Source organism: Andrena cerasifolii, chromosome 1, assembly GCF_050908995.1.
Source record: "Andrena cerasifolii isolate SP2316 chromosome 1, iyAndCera1_principal, whole genome shotgun sequence".
Classification (NCBI taxonomy): Eukaryota; Metazoa; Arthropoda; class Insecta; order Hymenoptera; family Andrenidae; genus Andrena; species Andrena cerasifolii.
In genome coordinates this window covers 14,511,502-14,534,166 of record NC_135118.1, presented here as the reverse complement: position 1 = coordinate 14,534,166, position 22,665 = coordinate 14,511,502, and the positions used below count along the sequence as shown (strand labels likewise).

Here is a 22,665-nt window from a genome sequence, read left to right as displayed (position 1 = left end):
AAAACAGCTATCAAAGCGATAGACGATCGCCTTCTTACATTTGCATTATTATGATTTCCTATTTCTGTTTCTTTTTCTTCGAATTTTCCTTCCAAATTATATTATTTGTAGTTATTAGGGCTTGCCGTTTTTTTATATAAAATTCTAAAACCTATTTTCAAATTTACAAAACCGATTTTAGCTACTGGAATTAAAATGTAAAATTGAATTAATTATTTAATTAAAAATGTTAACATTTTGACTCTGAATTGCCTCGGGCACAACCGTGTAGTAAATGTTTACTGCGAAACTAATCTTCGTGAGTTCTTTCCAGAAGAAAAATACTAAATGAAATAAAGATTTATAATTTATACTTGGTACGGATTGTAGTTATTTTATTTATTTTTTAATTGCTTTTGGATGGTGTACATTTTTCTTTGTTATATTTATGTAGTTCCGTGAGTATTAAATGAACTGAATTTTTTAAAAATATGTATAAATATTTTTTTACCGCTTTAATTATTTCTTTTTTTGTGAAAATTTGAAAACAGGTTTAACTGTTTCTTTTTCAATAGTCGATTTTGTATGAACCCTAGTAATTATCTAAAGGATGCGAATATACCGAGGGTGTATTCGATAGAGATCTAAAAAGAACAGCCAAGTTATAAAGACTGGAGCGTTTCATAAAGATTTATTCTCGAAAAAGTCGTGCATTCAGGTGTATATAAGTGGTACAATAGAGAAACGGCATAAGAAAGCTTATTAATTCCTATTCATTATAGTTGCGGTAGTAATAGGTATTGCAATAATGTATGCAAGAGCTATAATTAGAGTTGTAACAATGATAAAGATCGTCGCCGCCCACCTCGCCGATTCCCCTTCTCTTATCTTGTATCTTACAATCCTACAGCTTGTACATACAATAAGATTACACGTTAAGTTACTTGTTCAAAGGATCTCTTCTGACTTTTTCCCCGATTCTCGTCGCACCCGAGCGAACGCAGGCTCCCTTCCATTAATTCGTACATACTCGCCTTTATGATAATAGAAAACGTCAGAATCACTCGCTCCACTTAATACCTAAAAAATTCGTCGTTCACCCCCATCGCTCAACGCCCCTCTATAACGCCTATATCGATGTAGCCATTATTCTTCATCGCCTTTCAATTCCATTTGAATAAATTTTCGAAACACCGCCGATGGGGGATGACAATATATAGCTCGTCCTCCCTAGCGATCGACAGATTCCTTATTACTACGAAAATTCCGATTCCGGTGTCGGGAGGGAATTCGTTCCCTTTTAAGCCTTTTCCTCGCGCGAAATCGTCTCCCGCCTTCCCTGTCCACTCTTTCGAGCTCCCGTCGAATCGATAGTCCGGGCGAACTTATGCGAGTCTATTGCCGTCCCGATGGGATCGTTCTTGTGTACCGGAGGCACGCAAAATGTCCCTTTCTATCGACGTTTCGTGGAACGCCCCGCGCCAAAGAATGTACGCGACCACGAATCGCTACAGTCTGGACAAAGCCGACTGGCTGCTCAGGGACGCTCCCCCCCACTGCGAATGGCACTATAGTCGGGCTCAAGAAAGAATCGAGATGGAGGGCCTCAGGAATTGAATACTCGGAGTTGGGAATTCCATTGTATTCGATGAATACTGTTACAGGATATCTCTTATTCCTTATTCGAGGTACTCATTATTTGTCATATTTCTCGGTGTTACTCACAAAAGGTGTGTATACAGTTAGCTTGTGCCGCGGTTAGTGGCGTGTTAAATGTACAGAGTATAGAGCGCTCTATTTTAAATTCTTTAAAGTAATCGAGTTCAAAGTTCCGACTTCTCTCCAGTGGCGGATTTAAGAAAAAGGCCCAGGTGGCAAACGTTTTGAGGGGCCCATTTTTCCGGGAAAACGAGGAGGTAGTTTACTAAAACGGGGTAAATGTACAGAAAAGTATAGACAACAGATATAGTGCTTGGATAAAATCATAATTTTTTTTGAAGACTGGGCCCTAGGGGGCCTCCTGAGCAGGGGTCCCTTTTCGGGAAAACAAAACGGCAGTTTACTGAAAACGGGCTCAGTGTAATAATACAGAAAAAAATATAGTTTGGATAAAATCATAATTTTTTTGTGAAGACTGGGCCCTAGGGGGCCTCCTGAGCAGGGGCCCTTTTTGGGGAAAATAAAGCGGCAGTTTACCGAAAACGGGCTCAGTGTAATAATACAGAAAAAAATATAGTTTAGATAAAATCATAATCTTTTTTACGGATGGGGCCCTAGGGCCTTCTGGGCAGGGGCCCAGGTGGCAACTGCTCATCCGCCGCCCTGTTAAATCCGCCACTGCTTCTCTCAATACTGTACAGGAATGTATACGTTAGAATGAGAGCAATTTAAACAGCTAATCGTGGATATAATTGAAAGTTAATAAAAATGTACATATACGCGTGTAATTACTACATAAATTATAGTTGAGCTACTGTGTTTTAATTACTGTTCGTGTTCACGTGTGCGTGGAAAAGGCGAAACTTTCACCACGTTATCTCTGAAACTGTTAAGTATCGCACCCTAAGTGTCTAACACATTGTTGTACACGCTGCGCAACAGCTATGTGCAAAATTTGAACCACACAGGCGAACCTGACCTCGGTGCACCCTCCTATTTAGTGTTTCAAGTCACAAGCGCGTAAGCAAAGTAATTTCGTACTCCAGTGATCAATAGTGGGAACATTGCGTACTTTATTCAGCGTGCCAATAAGTTTGCGCGTAAATGATTAGATTCGAGCAGCCAAATGATTTTATTCGGACTATAGTCATGCTTATAGTAAGCACCAGTACGCGAGTCGCCACTCACGTAGAAGCCGTGCGTATTCGTTTAATTAACCTTCGAATTTTTTCCCCACGATTCCCATACCCGCAAAAGCGAGGGGAAAATAGCCGAGCGAATTTCGCAAAAGTCGCGATGAACTTTTTTCTTGCAGAGCGGTCTGTGCTCGAGGCTCTCTTCGTGGGGAACCATCAACGCCAGTTGCTTCTTCTTTCCCCTTATTTTTTGTGCAGGGGAAGAAGAGACGTGGTTGGATGTGTCGAAGTGAAACAGGTTAAGGTGGAACACAGGGGGAAAAATTAATAAAATGCTACACAGAGGAAAGTATAAGTGTGTCAAGTAGAACAAACTTGCTTCCATCAGACATCTGCATTTTCTCTGTAATAGAGGCGTTGTAATAAACTGAAAAGTGGAATTAAGGATCACCGCGAAACTGGGAATATTCGACTTTTAAGTGGCCACCAACGCCTACCGAAGCCGATATTGGAAAAAGTATGGGCGCAACCCAATAGTGTATAGAGCTACTAATAAAGGTAGCAATCGGCACAGTTACTCTATGTATACATCACTGCTGCGTTTTTTATTGAATTCGCCATGATACCACTTTGGAATCAATATTTCCTTTCGCGATTCATCGATTTTAAAAGACACGTTGATTTAAACATTTCGGTTTGGTAATTTTGAATGTTCCCTTAGTGTTACATTCTGCGATGTAGCTTGCAACAGATACTCAAAGAGATGTAGAATAATTATAATGTGGTAACAAGTATAACGAAGCTAAAATGTAGCGTACAAGGAGCAGAGTGTTTTTTCTTAAAATTTTCATATTGTGTACGATTTTACTGGCTCCACGCCAGAGTTGGGCAAAATGTAATCTAATTAAAAATTACGATTAAAATGTAATTGTGTAATTGATTACATATTATTTTCTGTAATCGTTAATTCAGGTAGTTGGCCACAATTTTGTCAACTTGATTACACAATTACATTTTAATCGTAATTTGCAATTAGATTACAGTTTGCCCAACTCTGCTGCACGCGCCTTCGAAGAGAGCTTCGAACGCAACGCGAGATTTGTGTTCTTTTTTCAAGCTTAAATCTCCCGCACCCTACAAGTGTGCGCAAGGTGCTATATCGAAGTATTATTGTACCACTTATTTCAGGATATTTCTGTACCCGAACCCAATGTGCCATGCAACCCGTCAATTCGCATCACCCCCAACACCCTTATCGACGAGCAGATACATGTATATATAATATATATATATATATATATATATATATTCTTAACAGGAAATCTTTCGTGCATTAAAAATTCATGTTATAGTATACAGCAATAAAAAAGTCACGACCGGTACAATACAGTGTTAGTTCGCCTTTAGAGTAGACACATAAATTTGTAAATTAACACGAGAGAACTACAGAGGTACCTACAAGTACGATTAAAGTTAATCTGCAGTTTCAGCCTTTCAGTTTCGAAGGAATGGAAGAAGTAAATCAATCGTTCGAAGCGAGACGCGCCTTCGTATCAAACAATAATGCAATCTATATAGACAACGAAATTCTACAGGGTGTTTCGCGACCGAACAGAGCGCAGAATCATTTACTTTCCCCTTCAGGCGCACGAACGACAGAAGTTCAAAAGTATAAAACGCCCAATAAGTGACTTTAACACTCAGGAAATCTCGAGACTATCTGACTACTGATTTCTATTTAAATTCGATATTTCAATGCGTCGTTTCTTCAAACACTCCTCTTTTAACCCTTAAATGGTATCCTGGGGTGGCTCGTGACCCCAAATACCCAAAGTTCGATGTACAATTTTCGGTTGCCTAAGTTGGTAAACTGAATTTCTAATTAATTTTATAATAATAGTTTAACTTTCTACGCTTCTATTATTTTCTGCATTACCTAAGAAGAAAATATTCGTAGTGGTTGCTCTAGCGTCGGCTTTACAAATTTCTGTGCCCTTTTTTATTTGGGGTCTGCCACGACCCCAGTATACCAGTCACGTTTGCCAAAAACAGTATACCAGTTAAGGGTTAAGGAGAGCATTTCTCGTTTCCGGGTGTTATGTCACTGCGCGATGCCTGGGAATTAAAGTCACTTACCATACGCGCCTACAAGCTGAGCCGCGGCTCGCGACGTAATCGGAAAAGCAGTCGATGGCTCGCAACGAAGTAAGTCGAAAAGCGTGTAATGACATTTCGCTCGTTCGTCCATTTGTTTTCGAGGAAGCCGCGTTAAAAAGTTTTCGAGCGCGATAAATATAGACGGCCACGGATAGCCTGCATAACAAGAACTCGCACGAGAGGAATTTCGTCCCGCAACTTCCCCTTACTTTTCGACGGGGAATGATAGTCCACTTTTCAACTACATCGCGAATTACATGGAAAGTTTTCCGCGCGCGAATGATAAAGTGCGCAGGAAACGATGGAAACTAACGTTTCGGATCTCTGATAAATATCCTCGATCCAGTTCCTGTTGCCGTTAACATCAAACGGAATGGCTAACAAATAAAGGACCGTTCCCTTCAACACCGAAAAGCGACAACGGGAATACGAAACGCATCGCAAAAGGCACTTTCACTCAACATTCAATCAGAACCAAATCACACTGTCCCTTTTCCTTTTTTTAATCATTTTATCTCTTTTCCTTTGTGAGCACACCTCGCCCAAAACCGATTCGCATCAAAGTCACTCACAATAGACACTTCTTTCTCTCTCTCTCGCTCTCTCTCTCAGCTTTGCAGGAGCATACAAAAATTTGGAATTACGCGGAGTGTGAACAGTGAGGACACCGATTATTCTTTCTCTGTTTCATTCGTTATGTCTCGCTTTCTCTCTCCCTTTCCCTCCGGTTCGCGCTTTAACAATTACACGGTGTCCCAATTTAAAAAAGGTAGAGATGTATAATAATAATAATAACATATCTATATGTATATGTGTGTATATATATATATATGTACAGAGTAAGATTCTTCGAAAGAACATTATTCTCGTTTCCTCGGTATGAGTTTAATTAATTTTTCATTGGATCACAGAATGGTAGCGCCTGAGCGTGGCAATTTTCATGTTTGAAGATCCTCGAAAACGACCTGAGACGCGGGAACGTCTCCGCTGGCGCGGAATTTTCCGGGGCTTTCCAGAAGCCTTCTATCAGAGACACGTGCGTCACAGCTGTCGTCGTGTGGCAACTTAACCCGTGGATGGCGATCGGATTTTACGAAGTAAGTACGGGGTCGTTTTCGACTATCTCGCCGTCTAAAGCTAGCGTACGTAATTAAATACCGGAGGTATTGTAAAACGGGGTGGTAGCGTATTAAAATTACGGACTATCTTAACGGCGCTGCTCTGACAGTCACTGGACATTGGGTGTTCCAAAGAAGCGGCCTCGGAACAGCGGATAGATCGTAGCTGCCTGGAGTCTCTAACAATCTTAAATGCAACGCGTACGAGCTCGGAACGCATTCGAACGAATGCGTTCCGGGGAAATTGGTGGTTAATACCTAACGCGGTAACTCCGTGGCTATACAGGTGTCGGGAATGGAACGGAAAGCAACATAATCCTGTTAGAATCTAGAGGCAATCCTCGACGTTGCACGGAAGCTTCTGTAAGCTAGAGACTCTCCTAAGTGGTTTTCATCGGAACCATTTGCTGCCAAAGGAAAATATGTCCATCGAACTGAAATTACCGCCAGACCACAAAGGTACCTTGTAGTAGCTTCGAAATAGATATCCAATGGATCATTACGTACTTAAAAATCCAACCCCCGCGCACCCGAGAATTGCTCTAGATTAACGGCACTGTAACGACACGTATTCATATACACGTTAAAATATTGCTGTCGATTAGAAATTCTACTTAAACCTCCAAGACGATTCAACAGTCCCTTAGCCTTGGTAAGGAACTCTGAGACGAAGTTTGTAAAATGATAATCTACGGCTACGTGTTTTAAGTGGAATGCCTGATCGCGTCGAACGGGGCGGGAAACGTAATGCGCTACTTAAATTGAATTCAAGTCGGATTGAATTCGTATATCTAATCCGAGGACAGCGGATTGTTCGATTGCCAACTTTTACCCTCAATTAAACTATCCGGGTAGGTATCTATGGAGCTTATCGACCGAGGCTATATACGTACGTGGCTACGCGAGATATACATACGTCTTGTAAATTATACGCGAACCACTGTCGCAAGTGCAATGACTGATATCAGACCGGTGACATCGAGATCATTCTGCTTAAACGTTAGAGGACATATTTCGTTCGGATAAATTGTGCTTGCTTTAAAGACACGTTGTCGCGACTTCCAGTAAATATATATTTAAGTATAATGAGTATGTTGGCGTTGAAAACGTTCTCCGTTACTCCCTTAAACGTCTATCGAACGGAATTTCGGATAATAGATGATTAATCGATGAATTAATTACTGATATCCCGCGGCATCGGCCACGCGGCGCTTCCCCTCTTCCTCCACGACGTCACTCCCCTCGATCTGCCTTGAAACGGTCTCCCTAACCGTTCCTCTCGAATTAATTAAATCTTGGTCCTTGAGCGCATGTTTTTTTTTTATTATGCGTTTGTTGCTTAAGTCGATTCTAATCAACCTTAACATCCATTCCTCCCTCTTGGACTCCTTTCCTATATCGAACCGAGCATTCCATCGAATCCTTTCTCTACCCCCTCACCCTTCCTGACCTGGCCTCCCTTCCCAAAGAGAAATCCCCTCCACGCGCAGTTCATAAATCCTGCCGTTCCTCGATAACGCCAGGATCTCACGTCTGAAATATCCTCGAAATATTTCCCGCTCCACCTTCGAATACCGTGCGAGATCTCAATGCCGCGCCTCGATCGATCCCCTTGCACCCAACTCCGTGTGATCTCCTTAACGAGGCTTGGAACCTGATCGAAACTTTCCTTAACTTCCCTAAAAGTCGTCAGCCTGGGAAAGCTTCTATGGACGAAAAGTTGAATCGTCTCGTCGCAGAGCTCGTCCCCCGCTGTCCGCGCTACTCTTGAGTCACAGCTCCCACTTAGTCTGCCGTGATTCCCGAGCGCGTCGATGGATTTGGCGAGAGAATTCCGCGCGGATCGCTGCGAGACAGTGGTTGCCGAGGCTGCGCATACGCTTCTTCGTCTTCTTAACGATCACGGACCGTGCTGGACGACGTCTTTCCGCTCGCCGCGATATCTCAATCCTGTATGTGTGTCGTTGTGTTATTCCACAGTCTGATCGTCATTTTGCGTCGAGTAGTCTGGCAACTTTGACTTCGCTGTTTCACTCGAAATTATCGAGACCTCGAGCTGCAAGATCTTGCACGGGTGCGAGGACTGTAATGGTAACTTCTGGTGCGACGTTATTTGGAAACACTGTGCGCCAGGTGTTGTGCTTCGTGATCGTTCCGTCTCTGAGATACCATTTGCGTCGCCTTGATTGTTCCAATCATTATTCCTTTGTCCATATTCGATATGAATAACGCACCGGTTGCGTCGATTAACACAGACGAGTGAGTGAAATTTTATTTCGTGTCGTTATTTCATAGCCTGCTCTGGTAACGTCGCTTCAGCCCCGCGATCCAGCCGTCAACAGATTTCCTCTTCTATCTCGTTAGACTCTCTGCTACAACCAGCCACGTACACAAAAGGACACGTTTTCCTTCCACGCGGCGATATCGTTCCTGCAGGACTTCCTGGCAGGAAATTGCTTAGAGTAGAATCATGTCCCGCCTGGGAGAATGCCGGGGGTCTAACTACGTTTCCTCGAGAATCTCGAAATATGAAGAAGACAGATTCGAAGCGAAGCTAGTGACCGCTAACCTGAATGTTGAAATCAGTAGATTGCACAGTGACGTCTTAATGGATCGTTTACTTCGTGGCCATTCAGGTGCATCGACGACCGTAGAGCACGAGGAAAATATAACAATCGAATACGGGCATTGATAAGTAATTGATCGTCCGGAATGTGTCTGTGAGTTTCGCTAAATGGAATTACTATAGTACCTCGTGAACAAAACCTTGGTCCCACTTTCCAAGCTGCGCAATCATTAACCGATCGCCTTCCATTCGTCTATCGATCACGTCGTCTCAAACGCGGCGAAACAAAATTTCACGCATTGCCTGAAGAAGAAGGAAGCAACCAGCGAGATCTCGATGACTTCGAGAGGCTGGCTGCAAAAGGCTCAAGCTCAAAGTTCCATCTCCGTTTCAACACAGCAGTGCGCGCTAACGATACGGGGAATTACAACCTGGACAATGGAATGTTTTGTCGAATCCAAGCTAGATTCCTCCGATTATATTCCTCCCCTCTAAGGCCGGGTACAGACTTGAGGCACGAACGCGAACGAGGCGAGCCGAGGCAGAACGAGCTTGCGAGTGTTGCGCGTCTGTGAACTTCACGGACGTTCAACATTCGCATGCACATTCTGCCTCGGCTTGCCGCGTTCCCGTTCGTGCCTCAAGTCTGTACCCGGCCTAGCACGTAACCCGAGAGCCATCGTCAAGCGACTTCTAAACAAACTCCAGTGGTCGTCCAACGTCCCGAATTTCGACGAGATAAGGTGAAAAAGGTAGAAAGGACACAGCGTTGGACGACGAGCGGGTTACAAAAACGCTCGTCGTAGTAGAAAATCACCCCCGAATTTTCATTCCCCGTTACAAGATCCTCTGGCAATTCGATCTTCAGGCGTCTCGATCGGGGGGAATGGAGGATCGCCAGTGGTTTAGATCCTGGACACGAAAACGGGCCGATGCGGCTTCTGGGGGATCCCGTTCTGCTTCGAGTGCCGCGGGTTCTGCAACAGTTCCCTAGTCTCGCTCGGCGAGCCAGGGCTCAAGCTGTTGGTGGTCGACGTCTCCACACGGTCACTGATCTCTTCCGTGATCTGCTCGAGGTACAGTGACGACTGGACCGGGTGATCCCCGTTCAGGACTGGCGGCGGCGAGTACGCTGGCGGAGGGCTCCTGGGCGGTGATCCGGAGTCCTTCTCGTTCTCCGTCTCGATGGACGCGGCGGATGCCTCCTGCTGCAGCTGCCTGGCCCTTCTACCGTGTCTGGTGGTCAGCCCTCCGGTCTCCGCGTCCCTCTCGAGCCTGTGCCCCGACCTGGACCTGGTCAGCTGCCTCTGCACGTACTCCTCCAGATCGTTCTCCTCCTTCTTAGCGATCACCCGGTTCAGAACGATGAGGAAGACGCCGACGAAGATGGCGAACAGGCCGACGGCGACCAGCTCGTTCCACCAGCCGCCCGATGCGTTGGTGCCCCACTGGGCGAGGTCGCCGGGCAACAGGCCGCTCATCAACAGGAAAGCGCCCAGGACCAGGAAGACCACGCCTATGTGGAGCATCCCGATCGACGTCACCACCTTCGTGTCCAGCATGCCCTGGCCGGCGGAGCGATTCGGGTGTCCAGTCTTGTGGTGCCTCGAGTGGTGGTCCAAGGAACCGGTGGATGCCCTGGGCGACGTCAGGCCGCTCTCGCCCGATTGCGCGCTAAAACGACGCTCGCGGGCACGACGCTGCTCGTCCCGGCGCTTTCTCTGACGCTTGATGGCCAGCGCCGAGTGCAATCCAACCGCGTGCATCCTGCAACACCGGAAAGACAACCCTCGCTCAGTCAAATCTCTTTCTACACCGGTCTACCGTGCGTAACCGCGCGTCAACTCTCACCCCCCCGGCTACTTTTCCAATCCTCTCTGTCTCCCCATCGCATTCGGACAGGGTGGCTTCGGGAACCTGGACTGGCCCCGCGGCTCCTTTACACGCGAGGGTAGAGAAACGTAACAGCGTTTCACGAGCTTCACGTTCCCCTGGCCATACTTCTTTTTGGAAAGATAGAACCGCAGTGGTCTTGCGAACGGAACTACGAGCAGTGGCGGTCGAAAGGATTCTCCATGCTCATGTTTTTATATGTCTACGCGGGAATGTTGATACTGGGATCTCTTGGTATCGCCGATCTACTCTGGGATATAAATTTTAAGCGTGAAAGTTTCTTTTGACCGCCACTGTGAAAGTAACCAGCCACTGATTCGCGTCAGAGAACGCGGGGTTGCCTTTTGAAAGAAACATATGGCCATGGGGAGGTGGAACTCGTCAAACGGAACGTTCTATTTTAATAATTCTCTCTACCTCTGCGTAGAAAGGAGCTGCAGTCCGATCCAGTTTCTAGAATCAACCCGTACAGGCGGAGACGAGCATTGCTTCACGATTATCTCGATTCTGTAGAATTTTGAGAGAGCCTCGAGCAGTCAGGCACTAAGGGTTACTCTTTAGCTATTTCCGCTACGATTTGCTCGCTCTATGCGTTCATTCACATGCATCCGACTGGATCCAGTGTCCTTTCTCAGTTTTGAGGAGCAGGGAATGTTCCAGCTAGCTAAGCGAGGACTACTATAATAAATAACCGAAGGGTAACGTGATCTTTCAAGCGGACTCCTTCGTTCCAGCTCACGAGAATCTTACTGCTCCAACAATGCTCGCCTCCGTGGATGTACTTCTTTCCCTTTCTTTTTTTGTGGGTCTTGCCGATCGTTCGTTGGAAAGTTCGTAATTCAAAAGGCTGTACAGGGTTCGCTCACAGGGTTCACAGGATGCACTGCGATAGAATCGCGCGTTAATTTGCTTTGGCACGCTAACGAATTACCGAATGTCTGCCCATCGGTGTCCTTGGAGATTCTCTTCTTGCGCTTCACCGTCCTCGGCACCGTGAAGCTTAGCGACGTGGAGCAAGGAAACGAGATGAATGTTTCGGTAAAGATCTCTGGGGCAGCGTCTCGTCGAAATGGGAAAGTATGATCGTTGGGATGTTTGGTAAACGACCCGCGGATGGGAAGGTTTAGGTCACAAGCTCTATTGCGCCGCTACACTCGTTATTCCGTTACACCTCGTTTCCTTCCTCCTTCGCTCTGTACGTGCAATGCATAACTCCGTGCACGTTCCAGTTGCAACTAACAATTTAATTAATCGCCGCTATTATTTGGAGACTGTCCTGAAACAGTTGGCTTAATATGTAATTTGCTCTGCCGAAATGCGCAGGCTACTAGGGCAGTTTTGACGTACGCTGACCTAAATAAACGGGGACAGACAGGTATCCTTGAGTCTAGACAACACTCGCCTGCATTTGCAGAAACTGAGCTTCGACTGTCTCTGCTCGATGTGCGGTAAATATTTACACAAGCAAATGAAAGCCGTGTCGAGGTGCGATTACGAAGTGACTGTTCTTTTACAAACCTTTGCAAAGACAGACGTTTCTGCTCAACTCTGTGCTTGTTAACCCTGCAATGCTAACGTTAACTTTTCGTGACACTAATAGTATGGAGTCTAGGATGCCAGTTATTTTACGACTTTTGATTTTGAAAGGAGACCCCCAGTTGTGTTCCTTTTGTGCTACACCAAATATCAGCTCATTCCGATAATATTATCCCGTGGCAACAGCACGTAGAAATTAACAAAAAATAACTTTTCAAATTTTTATTGAAGGATTTATCTTATTTCAAATGTCCCAACTGTCTTCCAAATCTTACATATGTTGTTATTTATCGAATTAAAAAAATGAATCACGATTCCGTAACATATCACAGTCATGTATACAATTCTACTGTTTTATTATGCTGCGTTTATAACTGATTTGATACACGGTGATTTACATAACCGTTACAGATAGAGACAATTCTACGGAACAATAAAAGTAAAATAGAACAGCGGGGGTTACTATTGCATTCCTTAATTTTCGTTGTTTGGAAGATTTCTTTGTAATTTTTTAACGTTACAGTTCAAATCGCCACGGTTTAATGTTATTCGAATAAGCTGAATCTTTACACATCACTGTATTAGATCAAATGAAACAAAATTAGGGGGGTCCCACCGAAAATTTGAATCTTTTTTACTAAATAAATAAGTGGCACCCTAATTGGCTCACACTGTAGCCCCGTGTGGTAAATGTAACATTTGTATTCGTTTACTTATTTCATTAAAGTCAAATTAGTAAAAATTGGGCATTTTAAGTGCAGAACAAATTAATAAGTAGAATAATATCTTCCTAGTGAAAATGTAAGAAGAAATGTATATACGTGCCAGTAATTATGAAAATAGTGTAAGTCAAGAATCTACAAAAATTGAATTCATCACTTACATTACAAAATAAGTGATAAATTCAATTTTTTGAAATTTCTTACTTACAGTGTTAGACCAATTTCATAATTACATATTATGAAAGATCTTACAGCTCATTAGTGGGTCACTTGGGGCAACCTCTTCCCCACGTTAGTGTTCTAGAGGTACAGTAGTTTGCGCTAGGAAATACTACAGCATAATTTGAAACTCACAAGGGGAGGACACCATGTGGTAAACACCGATTTTGATAAGCCTTGGCACGATGGATCTATGTCGAAAATAAGTAAATAGGTGTGTGAGCGTTTCTGCCAATGGGCCTTAATAATAGAGATATTTACCTGAAAATTATTAAAAATTTCATAGTGGCCGTGGGGTTTTAATGGGTAAAAATCCCACACTACCCTGGTGCCCCTGGGGGATTCCCCTCTGAAAGAGGTCGGGGTGCCTTTCGACGATTTCTGCAAGTTAAAAAAAAAAATTATAAAAAAAATTCTAAAGATTCTTTTTAACGTCGTTTTATCTTCAAAAGGCACCCCATCGCAGCCAGAAGGGAATCTCCCGCGGGCGCCAGGGTAGCGCGGGATTTTTACCCACTAAAACCCCACGGCCACTATGAAATTTTTAATAATTTCCATGTTAATATCTCTATTATTAAGACCTATTGGCTGAAACGCTAGGACACCTATTTACTTATTTCCGACATAGATCCATCGTGCCAAGGCTCACCAAAATCGGTGTCTACCACATGGTGTCCTCCCCTAGTCAGTTATTTATTTAATCCTACGAATTACGAGTTCTTCCATTTTAAAAAATTTAATAAGCGTGGGTGGTACATATCAGATATTAATTTTAAGAAAGTTCTAAGACAGCGTTTAATAAATTTCACTTATTCACGTTAATATGCATTGCATCTTCCATTCCTGGATACCATTTCCCACGACGCCTATAAGCGTTCTGACCGTGAATTATTGGAGCCCGAGTGTAACGTTGGTTAAAACCTGGGTGTGCCTGCAAGGTATATGTACTTTGATTACAGAGAGTTAAAAGTGACTTGTCAATCAAGGAATGCCTCAAAGAAGTGTACTTCGTATCGATTACTCTTATCTAAGGACTATAGACCAATTTTATAACACGTTGACTATTTAGTGTTTTATTTTACTAGACTGAAATCTTACGATTTGTCGAGGCACACGGGAATCTCTCTCACTCCCTCGATTGAAGTGATCTACGATGCTTAATTAGAAATTGGAATTAGTCTGGCACTGAAATATGGCCCTAAGCTTCCGGCGGGATCCGTGCGCCGGAAACTAGGCAATTTACAAGGGGACGTTCGCCTGACAAATACAAATGGGGAAAAGTTGCCGCGCGGGAAAAAGTTCCGAATCTACGGAATCATTGCAGACCGTCGCGAAGAAGTGCGGGAAGTTGATGTGGCACGTGTGAACGTAAATTAGATACCAAGTTTCTCGGTAACTCTCTCCAACTTTAATGAAACCAGTGGGGAAACAAAGTAAGAAGATGAACAATATGTTGGCGCGCCACGTTGAGGCATGAATTTTTATTAACTACCCTTATGAAAATGCTTTGGAGTAAGGAGAACAACAATTTACGAATAATACCATTTTTCTTTATTATTTTTCTAAGATCACTTATGAAGTCATATTTTTACTATAAATTGTTCCTCGCACCTCAGAAGCGCGGTCGCCCTGGCGAAGCACTTTTAAATTATTGCAATAATTATTTGCGAAATTGCCGTACTTTTTACACAAGAACTCGTGATAAAAGAGTGGAAAATAGTATTATACGCTGAAAGGTTCCGCTAATTGGATATTGTAACGACTACGTCGAGTGTAATTATGTTTTAAAGAATCTCGTAGAGCATAATAATAGATTTATCCAGGCCTCCATTGTTCCCTCGACGAAATCACGATGAATTAATTACGTGAAATAAAGGTGAACGAAGCTGCTCGGTGTATTGGTTATTACTTTGCGGCACATCTATTCTACCAACTCGGTAGGGGGGTTATTAACCGTTTTTTAATACCGACTTTACGACGTCCTCTTCTGCCGTAACGTCATTACGGTTGCTTTTAAGATCGCAAACGGCGCATTTAAAAAGTCACCCACAGAATAATTTCCACGCTTAACTCTTCGCGCAGAGGCAACAAAACAACTAGCGACGTCGAAAAATTAGAGCTGAACTCGAGACTTTTCGCTCTTTAAATTGCAGCCGATGGAATTCAGTTTATGGAACTACTTAAACTTACACGAGTTTATCGTTTCAGTAATCGACTTTCAATGTGTCCTATCTATAGCACAAAATCCCACATTTTTCTAATTACCAGAAAGCATCGCGCATCACAAATACGAACCTACATACGCTGCTGAAAATATTTATTGCATCGCTCTCAAATTTACATAGTAGGTACGCCGAATTTGCATAGCAATATGATTGATAAAATGATTCGTGTCCAACTTATTTTTGCCTAGATAGCGAGCCACACATTTTTGCGATAATATGTTCCTGGTACTCATATTAAGGGAGGTGATACCGCGTTTATTCAAGCGACGCTATAAATACACATTTTCAATACTGTAGGGTTTAAGGGGTAACGCCCCGATGATAGGCCAACAATTTTAGGGTAACTTCGGAGGTGATTTTAAAGAAATTTATAACTTTGTTAAATATGTAACATAAGGTTCTTGTGATATCTATGTATGGATAAAGAACAAAAGATTTTTCTTCAGATTTTTTTAATAAAAAATTCCTTTCCATTTGAATCATTCCGCGGTGGAATTTTTCACGTCCACACCGTTGGACTTGGAACAAAAAGGCAAAAAGTTTTGTAACCTACACACTAATACCAGAGAAATACCCGCAGATATTAAAATAATATTGGCTTTTGAAAGAAATGGCGAAAATGTGAATTTTCTCGTCATTCTGAATTTTCTAGTAAAAAGGGATTTTTTTCAAATATTCGCCATTCCTTCAAAAATCAATATTCCTTCGAAATCTTGGGTACTTCTCTAATATTTAGTCTATAGATTACAGAGCTTTTTGTCCTTTTGTTCTAGGTCGAACGTTGCGGACGTGAAAAACGTACTCCCTTAAGGGTAACTACTAGGCAGTCGTTCCTGTCTAAAATGAAGCATTTCTGTTACAATTAATTACAAAGAAACAAATTGAAACTGATACTTGTTCTTTGGCCTGAAGTTTATTAACATCGCAAGCTTTAAAAAAACTTATTTGTTTAGTCAAAAGTATGCATTATACACGACGCTACAGATGGATTATTAAAGAGGTATTTTACAAAAAGTTTCTTTCGTTTTGCAGTGACAACAACTCAGAAACGGAGATTCCAATCGATTCAAAATAAATAAAATTAATAAAAACTTTTATTCTTTATGGAAATAAACTAAGACCTCATCTCTTGCGGCTTGGGGGATGGTAAAACCTCATCAATGGGGTCTGAATGCAAAACCAAATTTTTAAAAAGTCTTCTTGGATGTTGGTTGTTACTTTATTATAAACGTAAATATTTTTCCACGAAAAAATTACCAAATTTTCTTTAAACATTGCTCTTTTAAATGCGAAAAGTTCTGTAAAAATATATGCTTCCGCTTTTTCAAAAAAAAATCACAAACATCCGCCACTTTTCGGCCGCCTGACTATAACCCCTCAAGCTAACTTAAAAAGATACCGATTTCCTCAGCATCGTATTTGTTAAACTCAAGACGATTTAGTGGAGCAGTTTCCTCAGTATTTTGACATTTCCAGTCCGCCCTAAAGTGGCTGCATCGTCGGGTCCGACCCTCTGGTTCCGCAGCAACGTTTCCCAGCCGAATACCTCTAATTTCCCCGAATGCTTTCAACTTTCGACGCTCGTCCCTTTTGCCGCGGCACATCGGCTGCTCCCTCATTCCAGCGAAAGCTTCGGCCACCCCCCGCCATGCAAATTTGGCAGCGCTCGCGAGCTCGCTCCTCAAAGCTCGGCCGTGCTCCGCCCATGTGCCTGCGCTAAATAGACGAAACCGGGTGCTCCCGTTTTTTTTTTAGCGCCGCTCTATCCACGACTTTCAAGTCTCGCCGGCGGGCCCACGCTTCCAGGGGGCAATAGTTTTCTCTTAATGCATTCTTACGTGGAACGGCCTCTCTTCCTCCGCTGAAGGAGACCCGAGACTCGCGTGGCGGGAAGAATGTGCCCTCGTTTCCCGCGCAAAGCTCCGCCGTGTTGTCACTCGTCTAATGGACCTTCCACAATGGCTCTGCGGAGGCTTTCCCCCTGATGTATACCCAGCACTAAGCCAAGATTCCTGTAAACCGCGCTGCGCCGTCACACACGCGCCCCAGGATCATCCAACTTATTTCATCTCTGTCTGCCGAGAAGGAATCGAGGACGCTACTAACGGCGTAGAAATAATTGCTGTCCCGTCCGGTTTCTCTTGGGCAAAGCCGGGCTGACGGGGAGATCGCCCGGGGCTCGGGTCAACGATTTATTTCCAATTTTCCATTCAGTAAACGCGCAATAGTGCGTGTGTGATAATGTCACACTTCGGCACCTCGATTTTAAACGACCGCTTTCCGTGACGGTAACAAATCAATTTTATTTCACGCTGGCAAAATACCCGCTATGGGCTACAGAATAATTGCAATATCCACATGCAGAGGGTGCTACATTTACTTTTAAAATTAGGTGTTAAATTAAATGAGAACGGATAGGTCTAATTTATACCGCAGCGAAGCCCGCTTATATTCGTTCTCATTTAATTTAACATTTAATTTTAAAAGTAAGTGTAGCACCCTCTGCATGTGGGTATTGGAATTATTCTGTAGCCTATAGCAGTGCCATTAAAATGAAGATTCTTCTGGTATATGGGTCATCGAAATCGCTTCAGCAGCTTTTGAGTTTTGCGCTTTCAAACAAACATACACGCATCGCGCCAACTTTTTTGTATAATGGTATAGATACAGATTTGTCAGTAACAAAGCTGCGGCTTTCAAAGATCTGTACCCCACTAGCAAAATACCCGTGCTTCGCTATGGTAGAATAATTAAAAGGAATTACTTTTGTATCTGCCCTTTTTGAGCAATTTTTTATGTCCTTTTTGTAAAGTAACCTTTGTTCATCAAACACTTGTATGTATTTGTACCTATATGTTGGTTTTTTCGGCATTTTTGGGGGTAACCTGTGTAAGTAAAAAGCAAGTTGATATCTAATCGGGCTTAAGAGATATTAAGGAGGGATTCTCGTCTAACAGCCCCAAAAGTAACTGATATTTAAGATTTTTAAAAAAAAAAACTGTTAGTCGTATTGGATTAAACTCTTTTGGGATATAAGGAGGCATCCTTAAACTTGCAGAAGATATTTTCTTTATGTCGATCCTTTTTATTATTTAGTAATTGTTGTGGAGTCTTGTCCAGCTCTTCGACGATGTAAGCAAATAGAAGTTTCTTAAAGTTAGATAATTTACGCTGGGGTTGGTCCACTTTAAAGGAAAAAATGATAAATTGAAAGAGTTATAGCGTTTGAAAGAAAAAGTAAGTTTTTTTACTTTTAAAAATCATGGGTCAATTTCAATGTCTCTAGAATGTATTCCAATAGTTTTTTATTGAGATTTCATCACAGTTTTTGTAAAAAAAATATCTAATTAAGATAAATAAATATTATAAAGTTGGAATTATATTCTGACATACCTATTTTTTATGTGTTTTCTTTACCTTACCCTATACGGGCGAGGGGGGTCGCAGGTTATTTAAATATTATAAAAGTGGGTCTTGACTCAAAACAGTTTGAAAAACACTGCCCTATACAGTAACTATTTCCACCTGAGTAACAATAATAACAGTGATTGCTCCGACCCGAAGTGATCCATCCCCGATTCCCCGCGCTGAAATAAACCAAAAGCAGTTTCTGCTCTTCAGAAACCGACGACCCTACCGATCGTCCGATACCAGCTCCGTAACAACCCCTTGCACGGACTGCGTCCACCAATGAGACGCCGGGTTGTACGGTGCTTCCGGTCCCGTGAACGTCCTCCTACCGTATCGCTCCAGTCGATTGTTCTAATGAAAACTTTCTTTATCGCGATCCGTCGGTAAACTGTGCGCGAACCTGCGCCCAGGTTTATATTTACTGGCGGCGTTAACCGAATGTAGGTCGAGCTCCGATACGAAAGGGTAATAGGCTCACCCTACGCGAGGCCAGACGGAGGCACTTGCAGATAAGATTTTTATCTTCCATCCTTTATTGTCTACCGTAAACAACGACAGCCTGTACCCTTTCGATCGACACTACCAGGTGATCCGTATCTCCTGCGGAAGCTGTCGACTCTCGCCGCCCAATCTATACGCGGATTCCTTGGTATCTGCTCACCAGAGACCCCGAACGAGAGAACGTTCTGATTAACCTTCAGAGGGCAGAAAGCTTAATAAATGGAGGGTTGACATTTTCACCTATAACTTCATTCATTTACACTTTAGAATAAGCTTCTATTATAGATTCTGATCTTGCCGCAATTTAAAATATTTAGATATACTTCCGAATGGCCCCAGTGGCCGATCAACACGAGGCTTGAGGGGATGGTTGGGGAGCAGGGCTCTTACTTTTCGCGGGTTTCCGGTTACCCGGGTTTGCTGTGATACGGTTATGATTACCCGATACTCGTGTTGTACGGGTAATCGACGAAATACCGGCTATTGCAGTGGATCCTAAGAAACATTACACCTGTCTTATATTTATCTGTAATCTGTAAAATATTTCAGCATGAAAGAAGAAATAGAAATTGAAAATATTATTTTATTTCGTAACGTTTGTGTGCAATGCACATGCAATGTTTTAATAGTAAGTTCAGTCGCTTAATTCTGGATCTTTATTCATATATAAAAAAAATCGTTTTGTACATACAATTGTACACATTTCTTATATGGCCATAACCCAGTAATAGTACATTGCGTGACAAGGGTGAGAAGAAAGCGATTTCGACGAGCGTGAAGTTTGCTGCCCGGGTACCACCCGCTTAACCGAGTACCCGGATCACCGGGTATCAAGAGCCCTAGTGGGGAGGGGGTGTGGACGCTAAATCTAAAATTGTAGCTCCGTGCTTACACGGAGAAATATTATATTTTTTAAGAAGTGGCCAAAACTGGCACAATACCTTATGGTGCATCCTATTTAAATGACTTTCGTTTTTATTTTATTATGAAGAACCTTTGTACTTCCCAGTAGGTTGCTAAAGAATACATATTTTACTTTTTAAAACGTGTATCGAATTTTAATAAAAGTGTTCTTAGTCAAGAATTATGATGTTTTTAAGAAACGGGTCTCGGTGACCCATTATAATCTTGCCACGCGATCATCTAAGGGATTATTCGTTATTGGGGAAATGTTTCAAGTAAAACTTACTTTCTTTCTAAGGGCAGATCTTAGGATGAGCACATATTTTTTCTAGGTGGAGGTGTTCCTGAGATTTCAAGGTGAATTTTGGTTTTTTAAATAGAATAGTATCTCTTGTTTTTGTTGCGCGTGTAACCCACTTGGAGGCCGAGTTCGTCGACCTAATGTACGTCCAACAAGTGGAGTCAAAGCTATAAACAAAGATGACACCTGACGGCGTTCAGACAGAACCGAGACGGCAATAACAAATAGCCAAATAGCTGTGGCCGCTGCCCCTCCCGCGTGCATATTTCGTTTACAGCTGGGAACCCCGACTCGTCGAATAGACTATACGATATGTTTGTCTTCCAAGGTCATTCAAGGGCATTTACGATCGTTTGAAATCTTCCTTCTCTGAACGACCACAATACTTTCCTTGCTGGAGTAATTTGTCGATTCGGTCTTGCAGCCGTTCAGCGAAGGGAGACTTGAAACTTTAAACGATCGGAAATGCAACATATCGGGTCAGTGAACTCGGCTCCCAGTGGGTTACACGCGCAACAAAAAGAAAAAAATACTGTTCCGTTTAAAAATACTAAGTTCACCAAAGGTCCCAACCTAGAAAAATTTATGCGTTCATTATATAAGATGTCACAAACAGGGTAAGTTTTCCTCGAAACATTTCAACTATATTCAAACGCTATTACCTAAAAAGTGGTTGGAAGCACGAAAAAATGATATATACAGTAATCGTAGAAAATTGAATGCTCTTTTAATTTTACTTGAACAAAATTTCGATAGAGCTTACCATTTTTGAGAAATTCTTTAAATCCTATTGATGAAGTCTAAACTTAAAAGGGGTACTCCGGTGTAATTGCCAGTTTTTCAACTCCATCTTCGGGAATTTATTTAACAAAAACTATAAGTTTATACTATCTGGCGTTTGGCCTGCATGTTAAGGTATGTCCGAAGTAATACTCAGGATTTTTTTTTAACTTTTTTATCGCACTTATACATACAGTCGGTGGCGCAAGCTTCTTCAAAAAAATTCTTTCCCGACGGGCGTCGGTGTGGGAACTGTTCTAGTCATCCGAAATGGAAAAACTAGGTTTCATTTTCTTTATTATGTTTATCACTATGGTTGGAACCTCGGACGAGTTTCTATCTCGTATGAAATTAATTCTACAGAACAAAAATAGCTAAATTTATCAGCAAAAATCGAACATTTTTTTTAAAATGCTGTCATTCTGCAGATTTTTATTGTTAAGGGGCCTCTGTGCTTCCAACCGTAACTACAAACATAATAAAGAAAATAAACCATAGTTTTCCCATTTTGGATGAAGAGAACAGTTCCCAACACCTGTCGGAAAATAACTTTTTTTAAGAACTTTCCGTCACCGACTATATCTATGTACATGTGCGATAAAAAAGTTAAAAAAAATTCTGAGTATTACTTCAAACATACCTTAATATGCAGGCTAAACGCCAGAGAATATAAACTTATACTTTTTGTTAAATAAATTCCCGAACATGGCGTTGAAAGACGGGCAGTTACACTAGAGTACCCTCTTAAGGCCAGGTCGGCACCCTTTCCATGTTATCCAATTGCAATAAACCTTTTCAGGGATTATTTTTTTATGAAATGGAAGTATACTAGAAGGTGAGAGCGAAAGAAATTGTATGCTGAAAAATAAGGGCCACCCTAAGGGACCCTGTACTTTCCGTGCGAGGGGATGATGCTTTAAACTTTAAATTGTAGTAGTTGCGAGGGGAAATCGATAGAAAATAACAGATATACTTTGAGATAGGAACCTGCACCTATATAGATAATTAATTACAGACTACCTTGATGTATCTGGGTATAAGTTGATTTACAATAAAATGGTAATGAGTTAATTACCATGGTGAATATCGTATACGGTTCGATGAGGTTTTAATTAAAATTTGCAACATACCGTCCCGCGTATGTTACAATCTCCAGTGAACCCACTTTTTCTAATTAATTTTTCAAGTGCATTATTCAACGTTTTCGTTCGCGAAATGTATTAGTCGTACTCTAGGCAGCTCGTACCCTTTTCCCTTCATTTTCCTGATGATGCATTGAAGGTAGAAAGCCAACGGTGACTATCAACGTAATTTATACGCCAATTGTATCTTAATTAAAATTCCAAGAGTGGTGTTTTCTGCTTCTATAATAAAGTACGCGATTTGAAGCTGTAATGTTTATTATCAGCACGACCCACGCGTAAATTGCGTGCACATTTAAGACAGCGTTACGTCGAGCCGGTGCACGAAGAATGTTATATTTAAACACCTTGCACAGACTGCTTAATGGCGTTATCGATCTTTCGACTCTAATTAATCGGTAAAGTGCGAGCGAAATA

At 42.3% G+C, this 22,665-nt stretch overlaps 1 protein-coding gene across 1 annotated transcript in view; it reads right to left on the bottom strand.

Annotated features, from left to right (window-relative positions):
• Positions 1-641: 641 nt before the first annotated feature.
• Positions 642-22,665, bottom strand: part of LOC143376019 (uncharacterized) — a 61,920-nt gene continuing 39,896 nt past the window's right edge. The window contains exon 2 of the mRNA XM_076826243.1: positions 642-10,382. Within this exon, the coding sequence (XP_076682358.1) occupies positions 9,521-10,381 (861 nt within the window). The 5' untranslated portion in view covers position 10,382 and the 3' untranslated portion in view covers positions 642-9,520. The remainder of the gene's footprint in view (positions 10,383-22,665) is intronic.